The 17,490-nt window shown below is 39.1% G+C and overlaps 2 protein-coding genes across 4 annotated transcripts; one reads left to right on the forward strand and one right to left on the reverse strand.

The window, feature by feature from the left end:
* The first annotated feature begins 1,292 nt into the window (after positions 1-1,292).
* Positions 1,293-6,694, forward strand: LOC306880628 (26S proteasome regulatory subunit 10B). The gene is made up of 14 exons (XM_079434266.1): positions 1,293-1,427; positions 1,787-1,866; positions 1,951-1,990; positions 2,080-2,132; positions 2,209-2,276; positions 2,394-2,508; positions 3,311-3,398; positions 3,499-3,560; positions 3,667-3,790; positions 3,890-3,951; positions 4,128-4,248; positions 4,325-4,405; positions 4,498-4,569; positions 5,565-6,694. The coding sequence occupies exons 1-14, from the start codon at positions 1,343-1,345 to the stop codon at positions 5,681-5,683; spliced, it is 1,170 nt and encodes a 389-aa protein (XP_079290392.1). The 5' UTR covers positions 1,293-1,342; the 3' UTR covers positions 5,684-6,694.
* On the reverse strand, positions 5,708-16,862 carry LOC306880629 (cell growth regulator with RING finger domain protein 1-like). Of its 3 annotated transcripts, none has more exons than XM_079434269.1 (7): positions 16,821-16,862; positions 15,562-15,635; positions 9,607-9,743; positions 9,343-9,520; positions 7,061-7,208; positions 6,875-6,982; positions 5,708-6,687 (listed from the first exon to the last, which is right to left on the reverse strand). In XM_079434269.1, exons 3-7 carry the CDS (start codon positions 9,665-9,667, stop codon positions 6,346-6,348), a joined length of 837 nt encoding a protein of 278 aa, XP_079290395.1. In that variant the 5' UTR covers positions 9,668-9,743; positions 15,562-15,635; positions 16,821-16,862; the 3' UTR covers positions 5,708-6,345. The 3 variants fall into 3 exon arrangements, with proteins under 3 accessions (XP_079290395.1, XP_079290394.1, XP_079290393.1); XM_079434268.1 differs by having other exon boundaries at positions 15,175-15,635; XM_079434267.1 differs by lacking the exons at positions 15,562-15,635; positions 16,821-16,862 and adding an exon at positions 9,929-10,184.
* Positions 16,863-17,490: the final 628 nt, after the last annotated feature.

Here is a 17,490-nt window from a genome sequence, read left to right on the forward strand (position 1 = left end):
AACTGGCACATGACAAGAGATACTGAAAGCGCACAAACACTTGGAGCCCTGCTCTTAATTCAGATTGTATAGTTCTCCTAGTTTCACATTGAAATGTCAGGCATGAGTGCATGAATCTTTGTTCAAATGCTGTACAAGAAACTATTTTTGCATAATTGTAGATGCAGATCATTTAGCATAGAGGGTATTATATGAAAAATCCCGTTCCAGTCCTGTGAGACTGTTCATTTTTCAACACTAATGAAGATCCCTTTTAATGAAATCTGACAGCTAAACCTTATTGGACCTTGAAATGGTAGTTGCATAGGCTGTCAATGGAGGGACAGAAAGCACAGATTTCAGTAAACATACTCTTCATTTGTGTTCCAAAGAATGTAAATCTACAGAAATTTACGTTTTAAAGTTGAAGGAAATGGTTTCCTGGTTGCCAGTACATTATACATTATACATTTTTTTTTGTTGCAGTATATATATATATATATATAGGCCTATATTACACTAACATTACATAACACTAGCCTCATCTATTCTTTTCTTTTACATTTATTTATTATTTAAAAATTAATACTGTATAGGCTAACTGAAACTTTGAATAAAAGCATCTATGAAATAACTAAATGTAAATAAATATCAAGCTTTGTTAGTGAGCAATAAATCGATCAGAGAAATTATACCACAGATTATATGAGTTATGCTCCAGTCTAGTCAAATGTCATTCATGTTGTGATTTGTGAAGAATAATTACTTATATAATTAATAACATTTCTGTAAGATGTTAAAGGAAAAAAAAAATGTTCTTTTATAGATGGGTTTTACTTTAAGAATTGCATGTGACAGAAAAAGTCCAATAAAACCATAAAAAGTGAAAGGTTCTCTTTCTTTTCAAATATTTTCTCATAACATTTGATTGATTTGATTGATCAGTTTTAGATTTATCACAACAATAAACTGAATAACCACAAGCGTACAATGTTAAAGCATTATTAAATAGATTTAAACATAGTAGGCTACACTGTAAAAAAAAAAAAAAAAAAATTGCTGAAGCTGGTTGCCTTAAAATTTGAAGTTTTTGTACAGTGTATTTGCAATTAAACATTAGTAGGCCTATTTTTGAGTATTATAATTAGTATTTTATTTTATAGTTAAAAGTAATACGTAGCACAACAATTCACAGCGCAAAAGAATGAATAAAAGGGCATGTGTGCTGTTTATTATAAAAAGAAAAGTATTTTTAAAAAGACGATTTTGCTCGTCCTGTAGGTGGCGGTAGCGCGCCGTCAGGTGCCAGTCTCTATCATTAAACACCTCGAAGAAGCGCGAGACGAGTGAAGCGGTCGTGAACATGGCGGATAACAGGGAGAAAGGTTTACAAGACTACAGAAAGAAATTACTGGAGCATAAAGAGATTGACGGACGCCTCAAAGAGTGTAAGTGTTATGAATGTCTATGCACGTCAGGCTGATATTGAGCAGTTTCTCCGGCTGCTGTTTGCTTGATTTCGGCGGTCTGTGCTGTAAGTCGCTTTGTCATGCAGTGCTGAAATCAATTAGCCGCTAAAGGTAACAGCAAATGTTTACTACGGACCTGTTAAATAAAGGCACGCAGCATGCTTTTAAGTGTTCTAGCTGTATTTTATAACATATATACAATTAAAAATAGTCATTTCTTAGTTATTCTCCGTGAGGAAACACTCACAATGAACCTTTAGCATCTCTGATACATGAAGCAGAGGAAACTGTCACCACGTTTGTAACTCTTTATCGCTTCATATTGTCCTCTGTTGCAGTGAGAGAGCAGCTGAAGGAGCTCACTAAACAGTATGAGAAGTCTGAGAATGATCTGAAAGCTTTACAGAGTGTGGGACAGGTAAGATCTCAGTTGTATTAATCTGCTATAAATGAGCTGGATCTCTGTATTTCTTGTGGTCTGATCGATTCGTTGTTGTTTTAGATTGTCGGTGAGGTGCTGAAACAACTGACAGAGGAGAAATGTAAGTCCAGATCAACTTTATTCTGGTGTATTTGATAGTCTAGTCTTGTCTAATGCTGCTCTGTTCCTAAACTACTACTACTTTTATAGTTATTGTCAAAGCAACTAATGGCCCACGTTATGTAGTTGGATGTCGCAGACAGGTGAGCATATTGATTGTATTTTCTAATTCATATTTTTGTGTGACTGCCATTACTTGACCTTGTATTGTTGTTTCAGCTGGATAAGACCAAGCTTAAACCAGGCACTAGAGTGGCTCTGGACATGACAACGCTCACGATCATGAGGTAAGACGTTCAATCTCTTCAAGAATGTGTAGCTCTGCTTGTGCTTATAGATGCGCATAGGTAAGTTTGTGCATCTGAAATTGCCTTTAATATTTAGTATGTTTTTTTCTATTTAAGGTATTTGCCTCGTGAAGTGGATCCTCTAGTGTACAACATGTCTCATGAAGATCCTGGCAGCGTTTCTTACTCGGAGATCGGTGGATTGTCGGAGCAGATCCGTGAGCTGAGAGAGGTCAGAAAGACTATAGCATAATGTCATTATCAGCTGATGAAATACACTGTTGTTCAAAAGTTTGGAATAATTAAGGTTTTTTGGTAAAAAAAAAATCTTATGCTCACCAACAATGCATTTATTTGATTAAAATACAGGAAAAAATTTAATATTGTTAAGTATTATTATAATTTAAAATGACTGTCTATTTTAATACACTGTAAATGTAATTAATTTATGTGATGCAAAGCTGAATGTTCAGCATCCAGTATTCAGGGTCACATGATTCTTTAGAAATCATTGTAATATGCTGATTTGGTGCTCAAGAATAATTTATTATTAAGGTTGAAAAAGTTGTGCTAATGTTTCTAATTACATTGTGATGCATGATATTTTGAATACATATTCTTTGAGGAATAGAAGTTCAAAAGAACAGCAATTACGTGGAGAATTTTTTTTTTTTATATATATATATATGGAAGGCTTTACTGTCAGATTTGATAAATTCAGTGTCTTTGCAGAACAAGTTTTAATTTCTTTAATAAAAAGAAAGAAAAAAACCCCTTACTGATCCCAAACATTTGAAGTCTTTATATTGCCAAGCTATTTTTTTTATTTTTTTGCTGATATTGTGCACAAATGTGCTCGTTACGTGTGTTTAAATAGATAGAACACGTCAAATCACTTCATTTTTTCTTCGATTTCGATCATTTTCATATATCTGCTTAGAAATCTGATACATATCCGATGACTCAGTCACCTACGGTAATTTATTGAACTCATTGACATGTCTTGATTATGAACGAATGATTGTGTCTTGTAGGTAATCGAGCTGCCTCTGACCAATCCTGAGCTGTTCCAGAGGGTGGGCATTATTCCTCCCAAGGGCTGCCTGCTGTACGGGCCTCCAGGTCAGTCACTCTATTATGCTTCGTTGGGCAGTTACTTCAGTTAATTACTGATATGTATGTGAAATGGTATGTTTTCACACAAAGTGCTTAATTTTTAAAGGCACTGGAAAGACCCTTCTTGCCAGAGCTGTGGCCAGTCAGCTGGACTGCAATTTCCTGAAGGTATGTTGATTTGGATGCTATAAACAGTTTGGCTCGGGTCACACTGACACAGGACAACTGTTATGCTGCAAGGTCATAGTGTTGAATAAAACATGTCGTTTATCAGGTGGTGTCCAGCTCCATTGTTGACAAGTACATTGGTGAGAGTGCCAGACTCATCAGAGAGATGTTCAACTACGCCAGAGACCATCAGCCCTGCATTATCTTCATGGATGAGATCGATGCTATTGGTAATGCTCTTCTGCACACTGCAGTCCAAGTCATTCTTATAATGCATAAAGGAAATTCAGTTGTTCTTAATTGGTTTAACACATACTTTCTCTTTGAAGGTGGACGTCGGTTTTCTGAAGGAACATCTGCAGATAGAGAGATCCAGAGGACACTGATGGAGGTATGGAGGTGGTTTGTAACTTACCTTGTGAATGAAGCTTATGAAATTAAGCTTAACAAAATGAATACACTTTTTCTTAATTTATGCTTAATTATTTGAATTTAAATCTTGCTATATATCAATGTACAAGCAAAAACAAGCACTAATTGGAGCAAATATTTCTGTCTGTCTGTCAGCTGTTGAATCAGATGGATGGATTTGACACTCTGCATAGAGTCAAGATGATCATGGCCACCAACCGGCCAGACACTTTAGACCCTGCCCTGCTGCGTCCTGGCCGACTGGACAGAAAGATCCGTAAGTTTGTCTCTTTCACTATCATTCAGTGACTGTGATAAAACTTGAGCTAATTTTTCTTTTTCCCAACGTACAGACATTGAGTTGCCCAATGAACAGGCTCGACTGGACATCCTGAAGATCCACTCTGGACCCATCACCAAGCATGGAGAGATAGGTGCGCTTCTGTCTTTCTGGTTTGGTTTTTTACAGCTGTGACACTTTTTTTCCCCCCTTTTCCTCTCTCATCACATTTACTTCTATCTCCAGATTATGAAGCTATTGTCAAGCTTTCAGATGGTTTCAATGGAGCTGATTTGAGGAATGTGTGCACTGAAGCTGGTAAGAAATGTCATATGCAATGTGCAAATCAAGGAGTCCTAATAAAGCATTAAAGGAATAGTTCATAACTGTTGATTTAAAAACTATCAATTATGCACCATGCTAATATAATTAGGGCTGCAACTTTTGATAATCGATTAATCTTTATATTGCCTTTGATTTAATCAGATAAAAAGTCCAAATTTATTTTCAGTATTTTATTTTAAAACATTATTCTGCATCCTGTCCAATGTTGCCCGCCCAGTAAAATGTGTAAAGGCTATGAAAACTACTATAGTATATGTATTTATGTTGAATAAACTTCACGTGCAATATAATTGTAAAAAAACATGGACATTGTAAAATTTGCCCAATAAAGAACAACAAAAGCACAGACTGAACACAGTCACTCATCCGAACATTGTATTTATATTACATTTATACACCATTACAACAGTCCCTTTACAGTTACTGCACTCATTAAAATACAATTAGTTGTTTCATGTAGCATTTTAAACACAAGGTCAGAATTGTAGTGTTCACTTTCTATTGCGATCTGTATATTTGGTGCTCCTTCTGTTAAGTTTAATGGAGACTCACTCGTGTAACTTTCTAACATTTACACATAAACTGTCAAATGTTAGATATGCACCCAGACAGTTCAAACGTTCTTAGATTCTTAGTAGTTTGAAGCACTGAATATGAAGCCTATGTTCAACTTGGGTCGTGCACTTTCTCTGCAACATGAAGTGACTGTCGGATGTTTTTTCATGCACACATGCGATTCATCTAATTTAGTAATCGTGTTCATTGATTTATCTACTTTATCAATTAGTTGTTGCAGCCCTAAATATAATTAAACATTTTGTCAGTTTTTACAACTTAGTTTTTTTTTAAATAGCTGTTATTGGAAATGTTTTGGGTCTAATAGCATGACACTAACCAGCCAAACCTTGTTGAACCTTTGAGCCTCTAGAATTCCCACTGTATGACCTCTTCTTCTTTTTGTTCAACAGGTATGTTTGCCATTCGTGCCGACCATGAGTACGTGACTCAGGAGGATTTCATGAAAGCTGTGAGGAAGGTGGCAGACTCTAAGAAGCTGGAGTCCAAACTGGACTACAAGCCTGTATAAAACCACTTTTTTTTTTTTTTTTTTGTGCAAAGTATAAATGTGAGTGGGTTTCGGTCAGTAAACAGTATACTGTCCATGGACACAACACTTTTTTTTTTTTTAGTTACTGCAATAGTTTTTCTTGTCAACATTTGAAAGCATTCTGATGTTCCATTTCCATTACTACCATCAAGTGACTTCAGCTGTTCAGTTAATGTTTACCCCAATTTGATAAAAATAATATTTACCCGTTGGCCAAGTGTAGACTTGTATGATGATACAGCTCTTTAGAAATCTGTGTGATCAGTTATATAAACGGTGTGTGCCTGGCCTGCTTTTCCACATTATTAAAGTCAATGATTAAATAAATAAATAAAATAAACTACCACAGTATTGCTGTATCTCTCAAAATCATTTGGTGGGAAGAAAAACTCTGAAATGTGTATTTGTTAGTGTAACCAATATATTGAAATAAATATTCTATTCAACTTAAAATCTCTATATTAAATATCTTACAAGCACACACAACTTCAAAAGCTTAAAACTGACATAATTCTGGAAGAGTTCATACTTGGGTTTAAAGGTCAGCTGCCTGCATCTCTTTATCTTGAAGATGCTACGTTTCCTTTTTGAGTTTAGCCTTTCCAGCAAAGGCTTGCTTTTAATACTTGGTTTACACAGGTTTAGTCTTCTGATAAGAAGTCCTCTTCCTCATCACAAGCTGGTCGGTTAGCCAGAGCAAAAGATTCAAGGACAAACGCCCGGCAGATCGGACAGTGCTGGAAGTGGCATACGCAGCCGTTGCATACGCATGCATGTCTGCACGGCAACAGCACTCTGTTTATCGGTGCATTCTGACACACCACACAGTCCCTGCCTTGGGTATCATCAGGCCAATCCCCTTCTGAATCAGACTCCTCCCCCTTCTCACCTGGCCTTTCGGGCTGTGGCTCCGCCCCTTGCGTGCTAGTCGAAGGCTCTGTGGTTCCAGACAGGTTGCTGTTGTCTGCTGACATGAAGAGAGGCTGTGGGAAAAAAAAAAAAAAGTAGTTTTAAGCACACAATCCCGCTTAATTAACGGTATATAATTAAACACTGTCCCATTTTGCTTTAGGGACACTAGGTGATGAAGGTTAAGTGTGATCAAAATGAGCATACAAAAACTGATCCAGAACAGTAGAAAATGACAATGTTGCGAACACGTTTTCATACCTTCAGATCGTACAAATTCCCTTGGGCCGTGAGGAGATACTGAGACAAGATTCTCGCAGAGAGTCTGTATTTGTCATCAGGAACGTGCAGCACTGTCACACTGGCCACCTAGAAAGACAACAGAATAATGGACTTCATCTTGTCCCATCAAGCAAATGATGAAGAAAAGACTGCTTGCTTGCTTACAATATTGTAGTTGTCTCTGGTTTCCGGATTGGCCAGTGTAAGCACAGCCACCAAGGGGTATCGATCCCGGGGGAGCAACCCAAAATCTGTTACTCTGAGATCTGGAGGCATCTGAGTGAAGTATTCTTCTTTTTCTTCTTTATGTATACTAATGATATGTCAAGGACAAAGCATGCAATTGTGTTCCATTATATTAATTTAAAAATGTTTTATTTGTCACATAGGAGAGAGTGAGAGACATGTAAAATGCATTTTATCAACATATTTAGGAAGTCATATACAGAGAACTGTCCTGCCGTATTTGCAATTTCTGAATATTACACGCATTCCTGGCTGGTTTATAAAAATGTTAGCAATGTGAATGTGCTTGCAAATTAGATTTGTGTGTGTGTGTGTATATATATATATATATATATATATATATATATATATATATTAATTGTGATTGATAGCATCCAAAACAAAAGTATTTGTTTACATAATATATGTGTGTATATTTAATATGTATATAAATACACACACATACAGCATATATTTTGAAAATATATTTAATATATAAATGTAATTTAGTATAAATTTAATATAAATGTATTTTTCTTAAATATATAAATACATGTGTGTGTATTTATATAAACATAATAAATATACATAGCACACACACTTATGTAAACAAATATTTTTGGATGCGATTAATCACTTGACAGCACTATATATACACTCACCTAAAGGATTATTAGGAACACCTGTTCAATTTCTCATTAATGCAATTATCTAATCAACCAATCACATGGCAGTTGCTTCAATGCATTTAGGGGGGGTGGTCCTGGTCAAGACAATCTCCTGAACTCCAAACTGAATGTCAGAATGGGAAAGAAAGGTGATTTAAGCAATTTTGAGCGTGGCATGGTTTTTGGTGCCAGACGGGCCGGTCTGAGTATTTCACAATCTGCTCAGTTACTGGGATTTTCACGCACAACCATTTCTAGGGTTTACAAAGAATGGTGTGAAAAGGGAAAAGCATCCAGTATGCGGCAGTCCTGTGGGCGAAAATGCCTTGTTGATGCTAGAGGTCAGAGGAGAATGGGCCGACTGATTCAAGCTGATAGAAGAGCAACTTTGACTGAAATAACCACTCGTTACAACCGAGGTATGCAGCAAAGCATTTGTGAAGCCACAACACGCACAACCTTGAGGCGGATGGGCTACAACAGCAGAAGACCCCGCCGGGTACCACTCATCTCCACTACAAATAGGAAAAAGAGGCTACAATTTGCACGAGCTCACCAAAATTGGACGGTTGAAGACTGGAAAAATGTTGCCTGGTCTGATGAGTCTCGATTTCTGTTGAGACATTCAGATGGTAGAGTCAGAATTTGGCGTAAACAGAATGAGAACATGGATCCATCATGCCTTGTTACCACTGTGCAGGCTGGTGGTGGTGGTGTAATGGTGTGGGGGATGTTTTCTTGGCACACTTTAGGCCCCTTAGTGCCAATTGGGCATCGTTTAAATGCCACGGCCTACCTGAGCATTGTTTCTGACCATGTCCATCCCTTTATGACCACCATGTACCCATCCTCTGATGGCTACTTCCAGCAGGATAATGCACCATGTCACAAAGCTCGAATCATTTCAAATTGGTTTCTTGAACATGACAATGAGTTCACTGTACTAAAATGGCCCCCACAGTCACCAGATCTCAACCCAATAGAGCATCTTTGGGATGTGGTGGGACGGGAGCTTCGTGCCCTGGATGTGCATCCCACAAATCTCCATCAACTGCAAGATGCTATCCTATCAATATGGGCCAACATTTCTAAAGAATGCTTTCAGCACCTTGTTGAATCAATGCCACGTAGAATTAAGGCAGTTCTGAAGGCGAAAGGGGGTCAAACACAGTATTAGTATGGTGTTCCTAATAATCCTTTAGGAGAGTGTATATAGTAAAGAAATGTATAATCTTACTAAATGTTTATATATTCTATAATAATAAAATATTTATATTTCTAACTGAATTATATTAATCAATCTAGTGTTGCCATTCCAAGAATAAATTAGCTACATAACACAATCATCATGTTGACCATGCATTTTGTTTTTACTTATGTATATTATATAATTTTTATACAATCATCATGATGACATGATATAGTTTACCTCTAATTACTTCCATCATTTTTTCTTTACTTCAAGGACAATTTAAGTCAAAAGTGGCAGAGTTTCCCTCATTTTCCCCTGAAATGTTATTACAGAGCTATTTCTAAGACAAATTAAGAGGATACTTGAAGCTTTGGTGGTGAAGGTAGTTTAAGCCCAGAGCCTCTTGAAACAGTTCTGGTGTACGGAGCAGGAGCCCGTGCTGGTGACTCTGAAGGGCCCCCTGGAGAGCCGGGACCCCACAGCCCCAGAAACAGCTGAGGACGCAGTCTTCAAGACAATACGGCCGCAAACTCACACCCTCTGACATAACGAGAAAACACACACACATACTGACCACATTTTACTCATTTCACATTGATTCAGCTTTATTACTGATAATTCCTCACCAGTTACTGTACCAGCCGTAGACTCCATCTCCAAAGCAAAGGAATTGGTCACCTGCACCATCTTCCTCTCAGGGACAGGTGTTAAAGATTCAGTCTCATCTGAACTGCGTAAAATCACCGGGACATCAAATCCAAACCTTGACAGACGAGGCCAAAGTTAGTTAGACAAAGATTGAGGATGTAACCACCAACTTCTGTTTTTAAGAGGGAACTAGATAACTAACAGAGATGCCATACTAAACCCCAAAAATATCACACCTTAAAGAAGTCCAACCATCTAATAATGGACTACAACGATAGTTTATTTGATAAATATACTTACCAGCCCAACACAACAGCCACAGTGATAATGAAACACACAGATATGACAGTAATATAAAAGAGAGGAGAATACTCGTACAACATCACTAAAAACTCCGCGGCCATTATTCAAATGTTGCATTAATACAATGCGCATAAATGTCGGTACGTCTGATAAAATAAATACTTTAAGTATCCTATGCAGTCTTGCGTTGAGCTGTCACCCTGCGAGACTCAAAAACGTAAACTTCCGGTTATGACAGCCGCTACGGTGGTCCGGAGGTCCAAATCCGCACATGACTCCAATACCGTCACGCGTAGGGAGGAGCGTTACAGCGAGATAGTGAAAGGAAGTCCGATTCAGTCCGCGAATCGGCTCTTTCAAACAAATCACTTCAATGAACCGGTTCAAAAAGTTTTGGTTACGTCATCACGTAACGAAGCGTCATTTTTTATGTAAAAATTCTTCTTCTTCCTCTCTCTTTTTTTTTTTTTTTTTTTTACAGTCTATGGTCCAAACGCAAATACCGAACATTATACAATAATGCATGCAAAACTAAAGCAGATAAATATTTTATTACACTATTGTTAGTCGGGGAGCCAAAGTCTCAAAAGCTCAATAAAATGGGTTGAACCTGACATGGTCTGTCATACTTTTTATTTGTGTTTTTTCTGTTAACTTTGACCCTAAGAACCAATAATTGGAGGGTCTGCTCTGCCGGAAATATTGCGAAAAAAAATTGTGGCCATTTTAGTGTATGCACCCTTTATTTTTTATTCGAAAAATGTGAAAAAAATTTTTTTCCTCAAATCCTCAGTGGGTTTGGTAGGCTGTCAATAAATGCATTCCAGGTACACCGAACACATGTTCTGACAACATCCACTGAAAAAATAACTCTTAAAACACATTTCTACATGATTTTGCATTAATTTAATGCCAAAAAATTTGGCGTTTTCTCACTTTTTTCCAATATTTTCATCTTTACTTCACTGGCAATCAACTATTCCCCCAAGTTATGACATCAGTCAATATGTCATTCTTTTCACCAAACAGTATACTCATTCCACAGACAAAATCATAAAAATCCAACCAAAATCAATGGATCTGTGATGATTTCACTAATAGTTGATCAGCAGGCTCAGAACCTCAATAGAATTTTAGGCTACTCTCAAAATTCCGAAAGACATGCTGGATATTTAACATGGTTTTTAATGTCTACATTATTAAGCATCATGGCCTAGGCATTTTTTTAATTTCAACATAACCCTGTTCTCCCAATGGAAATGTGTCACACAAGAAATCTAATACAGCAAAATGACTTTCATTATTTTATTGACTCAGATGACAACTATTACAACTTCAACGGAACAAAATAATTTAACATGACTTAATTAACTAGGTGCAGGTCCCTGTGAGGTGGGATAATCAGGAGGGTGGTACACTGCAGATACTGCTCTGGGGACAGACCTTCACCCTCACCACCTGAGGAGACGCATACACACACACACACGCGGCCTGCTTACGTGTCCCTGTCTTCAAGCGCAAGTTCAATCCTTGAACATCTGTTGGGGTCCCCAGTGCAGAGACATGCAATGCCACACTTCACATTGGCTCTTGCACAGGAGCATCCTCGGGCACACATGCTTTTCTTGCAGTGGCAGTATTGGCTGTGTTTGAGTTCAAAAGGTTTTGCCTCTTTCAGCATCATGGTTGCCACCAATTTGCCATTGACAAGTTGTCTCCCAAAATCAGTGGCAGCTGGGTAGGTTGGCTGAACCATGTGTGCCCGCTTACACACAGCCAACTGATGCAGGGCTCCGCGAAGGTGTAATTGGAAGGCATCTTCAGTTGGTGGAAGGCAACACATGTCTCCTTTGATGCTCACAAAGAGATGGGCTCGCAGTGCATCTAGAGTACCACCAAAGTCACTCCTGTCATAGAGTGACACCATGTATTGCCGTGCTGCTGTTATAACCTCTTCCTGAACATCCAGGCTTTCCTCAGGGTCACCGTACCTGCACAGCAGCAGAAGGTCTGTCAGGTGTTTAATAGCAGTTGTGTAGGCCCGCCTTTTCCCTCTTCTGTACAGATAGCTCACTGTGTCACATCCGGTAAGTATGTAGGTGCTGAGGAGAAGGGATGTAAGATCTGAAGCTGCAACATCATACTTCCCCGCCAGAACTTCTGTGATGGCATGAACAGGTAGAAAGATATGAAAATGAGAATGAGAATGAGCTTTATTGGCCAAGTATGTTTACACATACAAGGAATTTGTTGTAGTGACAGAAGCTCCACGGTGCAACAGAAACACAGTAACAGGACAGGACACAGGTAATAAAAACAAAATAACAAGAAATAGCCAATAACCAATGTAAAAGCAGCCAAAAAACAAAACGAAAAAACACAACATATAATATATAATATAGGCAACTATGTATGTACAGGTCAAGTATGTGCAAATTAGAAATGAGAAAAATATAAATAAAATAAGTGAGTGTGGTGAATGGATAATGAATTAGTTGTGTGTTCCACGTTTATTTATTGAGTGTTCATGAGATGTATTGACTGAGGGAAGAAACTGTTCCTGTTCCTGTTCCTGTTCCTGTGTCTGGTCGTTCTGGTGCTCAGAGCTCTGTAGCGTCGACCAGACGGTAACAGTTCAAAGAGGGAGTGTGCTGGATGTGAGGGGTCCAGAGTGATTTTACCAGCCCTTTTGCTCACTCTGGATGAGTACAGTTCTTGGAGAGTGAGGAGGGTTGTACCAATGATTCGCTCAGCAGTCCGGACTACCCTCAGTAGTCTTCTGAGGTCAGATTTGGTAGCTGAGCTGAACCAGACAGTTATTGAGGTGCAGAGGATGGATTCAATGATGGCGGAGTAGAACTGTTTCAGTAAGTCCTGTGCCAGGTTGAACTTCCTCAGCTGGCGTAGAAAGTACAACCTCTGCTGGGCCTTCCTGACAATGGAGTCAATGTGAATATCCCACTTCAGGTCCTGAGAGATGGTGGTGCCCAGGAATCCGAAGTCAAGTCAAGTTCAAGTCAAGTTGAGCTTTGTCATTCCGCTACATGTGGGGACATATAGTATAGGATCCAGTTACAAAGGGAATTGTTAAAGCCCAGCAGGTTTAGCTTATTTATGAGCTGTTGTGGGATTATTGTGTTGAATGCCGAGCTGAAGTCAATGAACAGCATTCTAACATCACAGGCCTGTGGCGGGGACTTGTAGTCAGTGATGGTCTGAATGGCTTGCCACAGGCTCCGTGTGTCTGTGCTGTCTGTGAAGTGGTTGTTGATTTTTTGGGCATATGACCGTTTTGCTTTTTTGATGCCACAGGACAGACTGGCTCTTGCTGTTTTGAGGGCTGCTTTATCTCCTGATCTGAATGCTTCATCTCTGGTCTTTAGCAGCCCACGAACCTCTGCTGTCATCCATGGCTTCTGGTTTGCACGTGTGGTGATGGTCTTGGTGACTGTCACATCATCAGTGCACTTTTTGATGTAAGCAGTCACAGTTTCAGTGTACTCATTCAGGTCTGTGTGGTTGTTGTAGGTGGCTGCCTCTTTAAACATGTTCCAGTCTGTGTCCTGGAAGCAGTCCTGCAGTGCTGAGGTGGCATTGTCTGGCCATACTGTGATCTGCTTTTCAACCGGTTTGGTGAGTTTGAGAAGTGGTCTATATGCTGGGATTAGCATAACAGTGATGTGGTCGGAGTACCCGAGGTGGGGGCGGGGTTCAGCCTTGTAAGAGTTCTTAACTGTTGTGTAAACAAAGTCCAGTGTGTTGTTTCCCCTTGTTGCAAAGTTCACATGTTGGTAGAACTTTGGCAAAACTGTCTTTAAGTTTGCGTGGTTGAAGTCACCGGCTATGATGAAAAAGCCGTCGGGGTTTTTTGTTTGTTGTTCACTGATGGTGCTATACAGTTCACGAAGCGCGTCCTTAGCGTTTGCACACGGGGGGATGTAAACCGCAATGATAACAATGGCCGTGAACTCCCGCGGCAGATAGAACGGTCGACACTTCACAACCATAAACTCCACCAGCGATGAACAGTGTTTTGATAATACCGCAGCATTGTTACACCAGTCTTTGTTGATATACACACACAAGCCACCTCCGCGGGTCTTACCAGACAGTGATGAATCTCTGTCCGCTCGGAAGTTGGTTAGCCCGTGCTGCTGAATGGCGGAGTCCGGGATGTTGTCGTTTAGCCATGTTTCGGTGAGAACACACACACAACAGTCCATTGCCTCATGCTGTGTAGATCGACTGAGTTGAATTAAGTCCAGTTTGTTTTCCAGAGAGCGAGCGTTTGAGAGCATGAGTGTTGGAAGAGCCAGTCTTGAGGGGTTAGCTCTTAGCCTAGCTCGTATACCTCCGCGCTTACCGCGCTTCCATCCTCTCTCACACCGCTTGCGACACTGCCTTGTGCGGGTAGCGTCAGTAGGCGAGGCCGCGGTCTCGAGGTCTGGCTCCAGCAGTAAACAAAGGCCTCGTAGCTTCTCAGTAGCCGCCGGCGAGAGTTGATGCTCGTATGCGTTGCTGATATCCAGAAGACTTTGGCGATCATAGATGAATTCTGGGGTGATTTCCTTAAGAGTTAGCGGTAAACTTACACTATTTGGAGACGAACAGACAACATTAAACGACATAAAAGCACCGTCTTTGGGACCCGGAGCAGCCGCAGCGATCGATCGTGCCACCATCTTCCCTCAAGACTGCAGTGGAATGACTCCACTGCAGTCACAGTGCTGTTCATGATGGTGAGTGGGGGGAGAGCAGGGGGGTTTCTCCTGAAGTCCACAATCATCTCCACAGTTTTGAGCGTGTTAAGCTCCTATTCTCTCCTATTCCATCCACTCCTCTCCACTCTTCTCTCTTTTTCAATCCACTCCTGTACTCTTCACTCTCTATTCTCCTCTCCAATCCTCTCCGCTTCTCTCCACTATTCTCTCCTCTCCTCTCCTCTCCTCTCCTCTCCTCTCCTCTCCTCTCCTCTCCTCTCCTCTCCTCTCCTCTCCTCTCCTCTCCTCTCCACTCTTCTCCTCTTCTACTCCTCTCCACTATTCTCCTCTTCCAGTGTGACATCTCCTACGACGACCGTCAAACCAAGAACCAATAGGAACACTGAACTTGAAGACGCAATAAGCGCGACAACTTCAAACTTAAACTTCGTTATTTGTAAAAACAATATATGTACAAAGTAAAGTTTACTTAAAGTTTATTTATTAAGGGGCAGGATGTTTAAACTCGAATAACAAAATTACCTTAAGCTCGCTCTGTAGAACTGGAAGTCCATAAAGTCCTCTTTTGCCCAGCCATGACTTGCTCCACACACGTCGTCTTTTTCGTTTTTTTTTTTTTTTTTAACATCAAGGCATGTAATTAATAAAACTAAGCTACACGTTGCTGTTGTTTGCTAGATACCATTATAGCGAGAGAACGCGGGTCACGTATTGATGACGTAAAACTCCGGACAAGTCTTCTTGAGTAGCCTACGTCCGTTTTTATCATGTCTTGACTGTCGTACAGTCTGACATTAAGACAACTGAGATCCTACAGTCTGACATGGGGATCATGTTCGTACAGTGTGACAAGCAACAATCGCAAAAGATTATTAAAAATCGCACAGTGTGAGCCCGGCTTTACTGTACTTTTCAATCCTCTGCTGCCTTCTCTTCTCGCTAACTTTTCCTCCACAGCAAACCCAATAAGATCAGAACAAAATCTGCAAATGGGAAATATTGTGCATTCAGGTGAAAGAAATCTAGATGTTTGACACTACTAGCTAACTAGCTTTTGACAAATCACTCACTCTATATACTGTACAGTACTATATACAAAAAAAGGATGCATAATATATAGTGTGTTTACATCTTACAGAACATTTGTATTGTTCAGTATTAACGTTTAGTGCAGCCTTTAGTTATCCTTAGTGGCTTACTATCTGTCTGACATGAAAAACACTTCAAGGACAACACCAGCCTTCATATACTGTAAGTGTATTTCTAATAATTCCTCACTCCAAACGTATCCCTGAAGCAGCATTTATTCTCATATCTATTTCTTTAAGTCCAATTGAAATTTTCGCAATTTCTCAACTTCCGGTCGAAGCAAAATGGACATATAGGACACATACCCCTCGTAAAGCATACGATTCTGATCCAGTGTTAATTTTGACAAAACAAATTTTTATTTAGTTTTAGTCATAGTCTTTTGACTAAAATGCCATTTTAGTTTTAGTTATATTTTAGTCATCTGAATTGTTTTAGTTTTAGTCTAGTTTTAGTCAACGAAATACAATAAGATTTTAGTCGACTAAATGTAAAATTGAATGGGTTTGGATAAATTGTAATGCATTAATTTAGAATTTCTCAAAAATTTCCAAACCCATTATATACTCCCAGAGAAAACATTTATTAATTAACCTGTTAATATGAATCACTTTTAAAGCTTGAACATGCAATAGAGAAACAGATTTAACTGCAGTGAGATAAAAAGTTTTCACAGACGAAAACGAGACGATAACTAAATAAAAAACAGCTTTAAATGACGACAACTATGAGGACAATTTAGTGACAGTTTCGTCAATGACAAAAAAATGTTGTTGATGAAAATAATGACGAAAATTACAGTGTCAATGAAATTAACACTGTTCTGAGCATTAAAAAAAAAAAGTAATTCTCTACCCCATTCCTGTGAGGAGTTATGGTCGTTTAAAGGAACCACAGAAATTAGCTAAAACGGCTAAAGCTAGCTAAGTAGAGAATGAATGCTGCTACTACAGGGATACATTTGGGATGAGGAATCATCAGAAATATACTTGTTTGAAAACTGGCGTGGTCCTTTCAGTTAATTACTATTACAATATCCATATTACCATTCTTTTCCCAAAACGCTAGGGCAGACCTACCGGTATTCACTGAAGTCACTGTCACTTACCACAGACAATGATGAGCAGCTTCGAAGTCTGTTGGTAACCATTGGTTACCGTTGGTTAGTTGTTCCAGACAAACTCATTCAAATTACTAAGATCATGTGTGTGTGTGCGTAAGTGTGCCATGATGTTAAATATCCAGCATGTTTTACAGAATTTTGAGAGCAGCCTAAAATTCTATTGAGGTTCTGAGCCTGCTGATCAACTATTAGTGAAATCATCACAGATCCATTGATTTTGGTTGGATTTTTATGATTTTTTCTGTGGAATGAGTATACTGTTTGGTGAAAAGAATGACATATTGACTGATGTCATAACTTGGGGGAATAGTTGATTGCCAGTGAAGTAAAGATGAAAATATTGGAAAAAAGTGAGAAAACGCCAAATTTTTTGGCATTAAATTAATGCAAAATCATGTAGAAATGTGTTTTAAGAGTTATTTTTTCAGTGGATGTTGTCAGAACATGTGTTCGGTGTACCTGGAATGCATTTATTGACAGCCTACCAAACCCACTGAGGATTTGAGGAAAAAAATCATTTTTCACATTTTTCTAATAAAAAATAAAGGGTGCATACACTAAAATGGCCACAAATTTTTTTCGCAATATTTCCGGCAGAGCAGACCCTCCAATTATTGGTTCATAGG

This window comes from Barbus barbus, assembly GCF_936440315.1.
Source record: "Barbus barbus genome assembly, chromosome: 14".
NCBI classification, from domain to species: domain Eukaryota; kingdom Metazoa; phylum Chordata; class Actinopteri; order Cypriniformes; family Cyprinidae; genus Barbus; species Barbus barbus.

What these genes read in the sequence shown, in the direction of transcription:
- LOC306880628 (XM_079434266.1), top strand. Translation starts at nt 1,343, where the DNA reads ATGGCGGATAACAGGGAGAAAGGTTTACAAGACTACAGAAAGAAATTA. An exon ending in CCTGCTGTACGGGCCTCCAG is followed by an intron (nt 3,399 to 3,498) that starts GTCAGTCACTCT and finishes TAATTTTTAAAG; the next exon opens with GCACTGGAAAGACCCTTCTT. An exon ending in CACCAAGCATGGAGAGATAG is followed by an intron (nt 4,406 to 4,497) that starts GTGCGCTTCTGT and finishes TTCTATCTCCAG; the next exon opens with ATTATGAAGCTATTGTCAAG.
- LOC306880629 (XM_079434267.1), bottom strand. Translation starts at nt 10,032, where the DNA reads ATGGCCGCGGAGTTTTTAGTGATGTTGTACGAGTATTCTCCTCTCTTT. An exon ending in GTGGCTGTTGTGTTGGGCTG is followed by an intron (nt 9,744 to 9,928) that starts GTAAGTATATTT and finishes TCGTCTGTCAAG; the next exon opens with GTTTGGATTTGATGTCCCGG. An exon ending in CTTCACCACCAAAGCTTCAA is followed by an intron (nt 7,209 to 9,342) that starts GTATCCTCTTAA and finishes ACATATCATTAG; the next exon opens with TATACATAAAGAAGAAAAAG.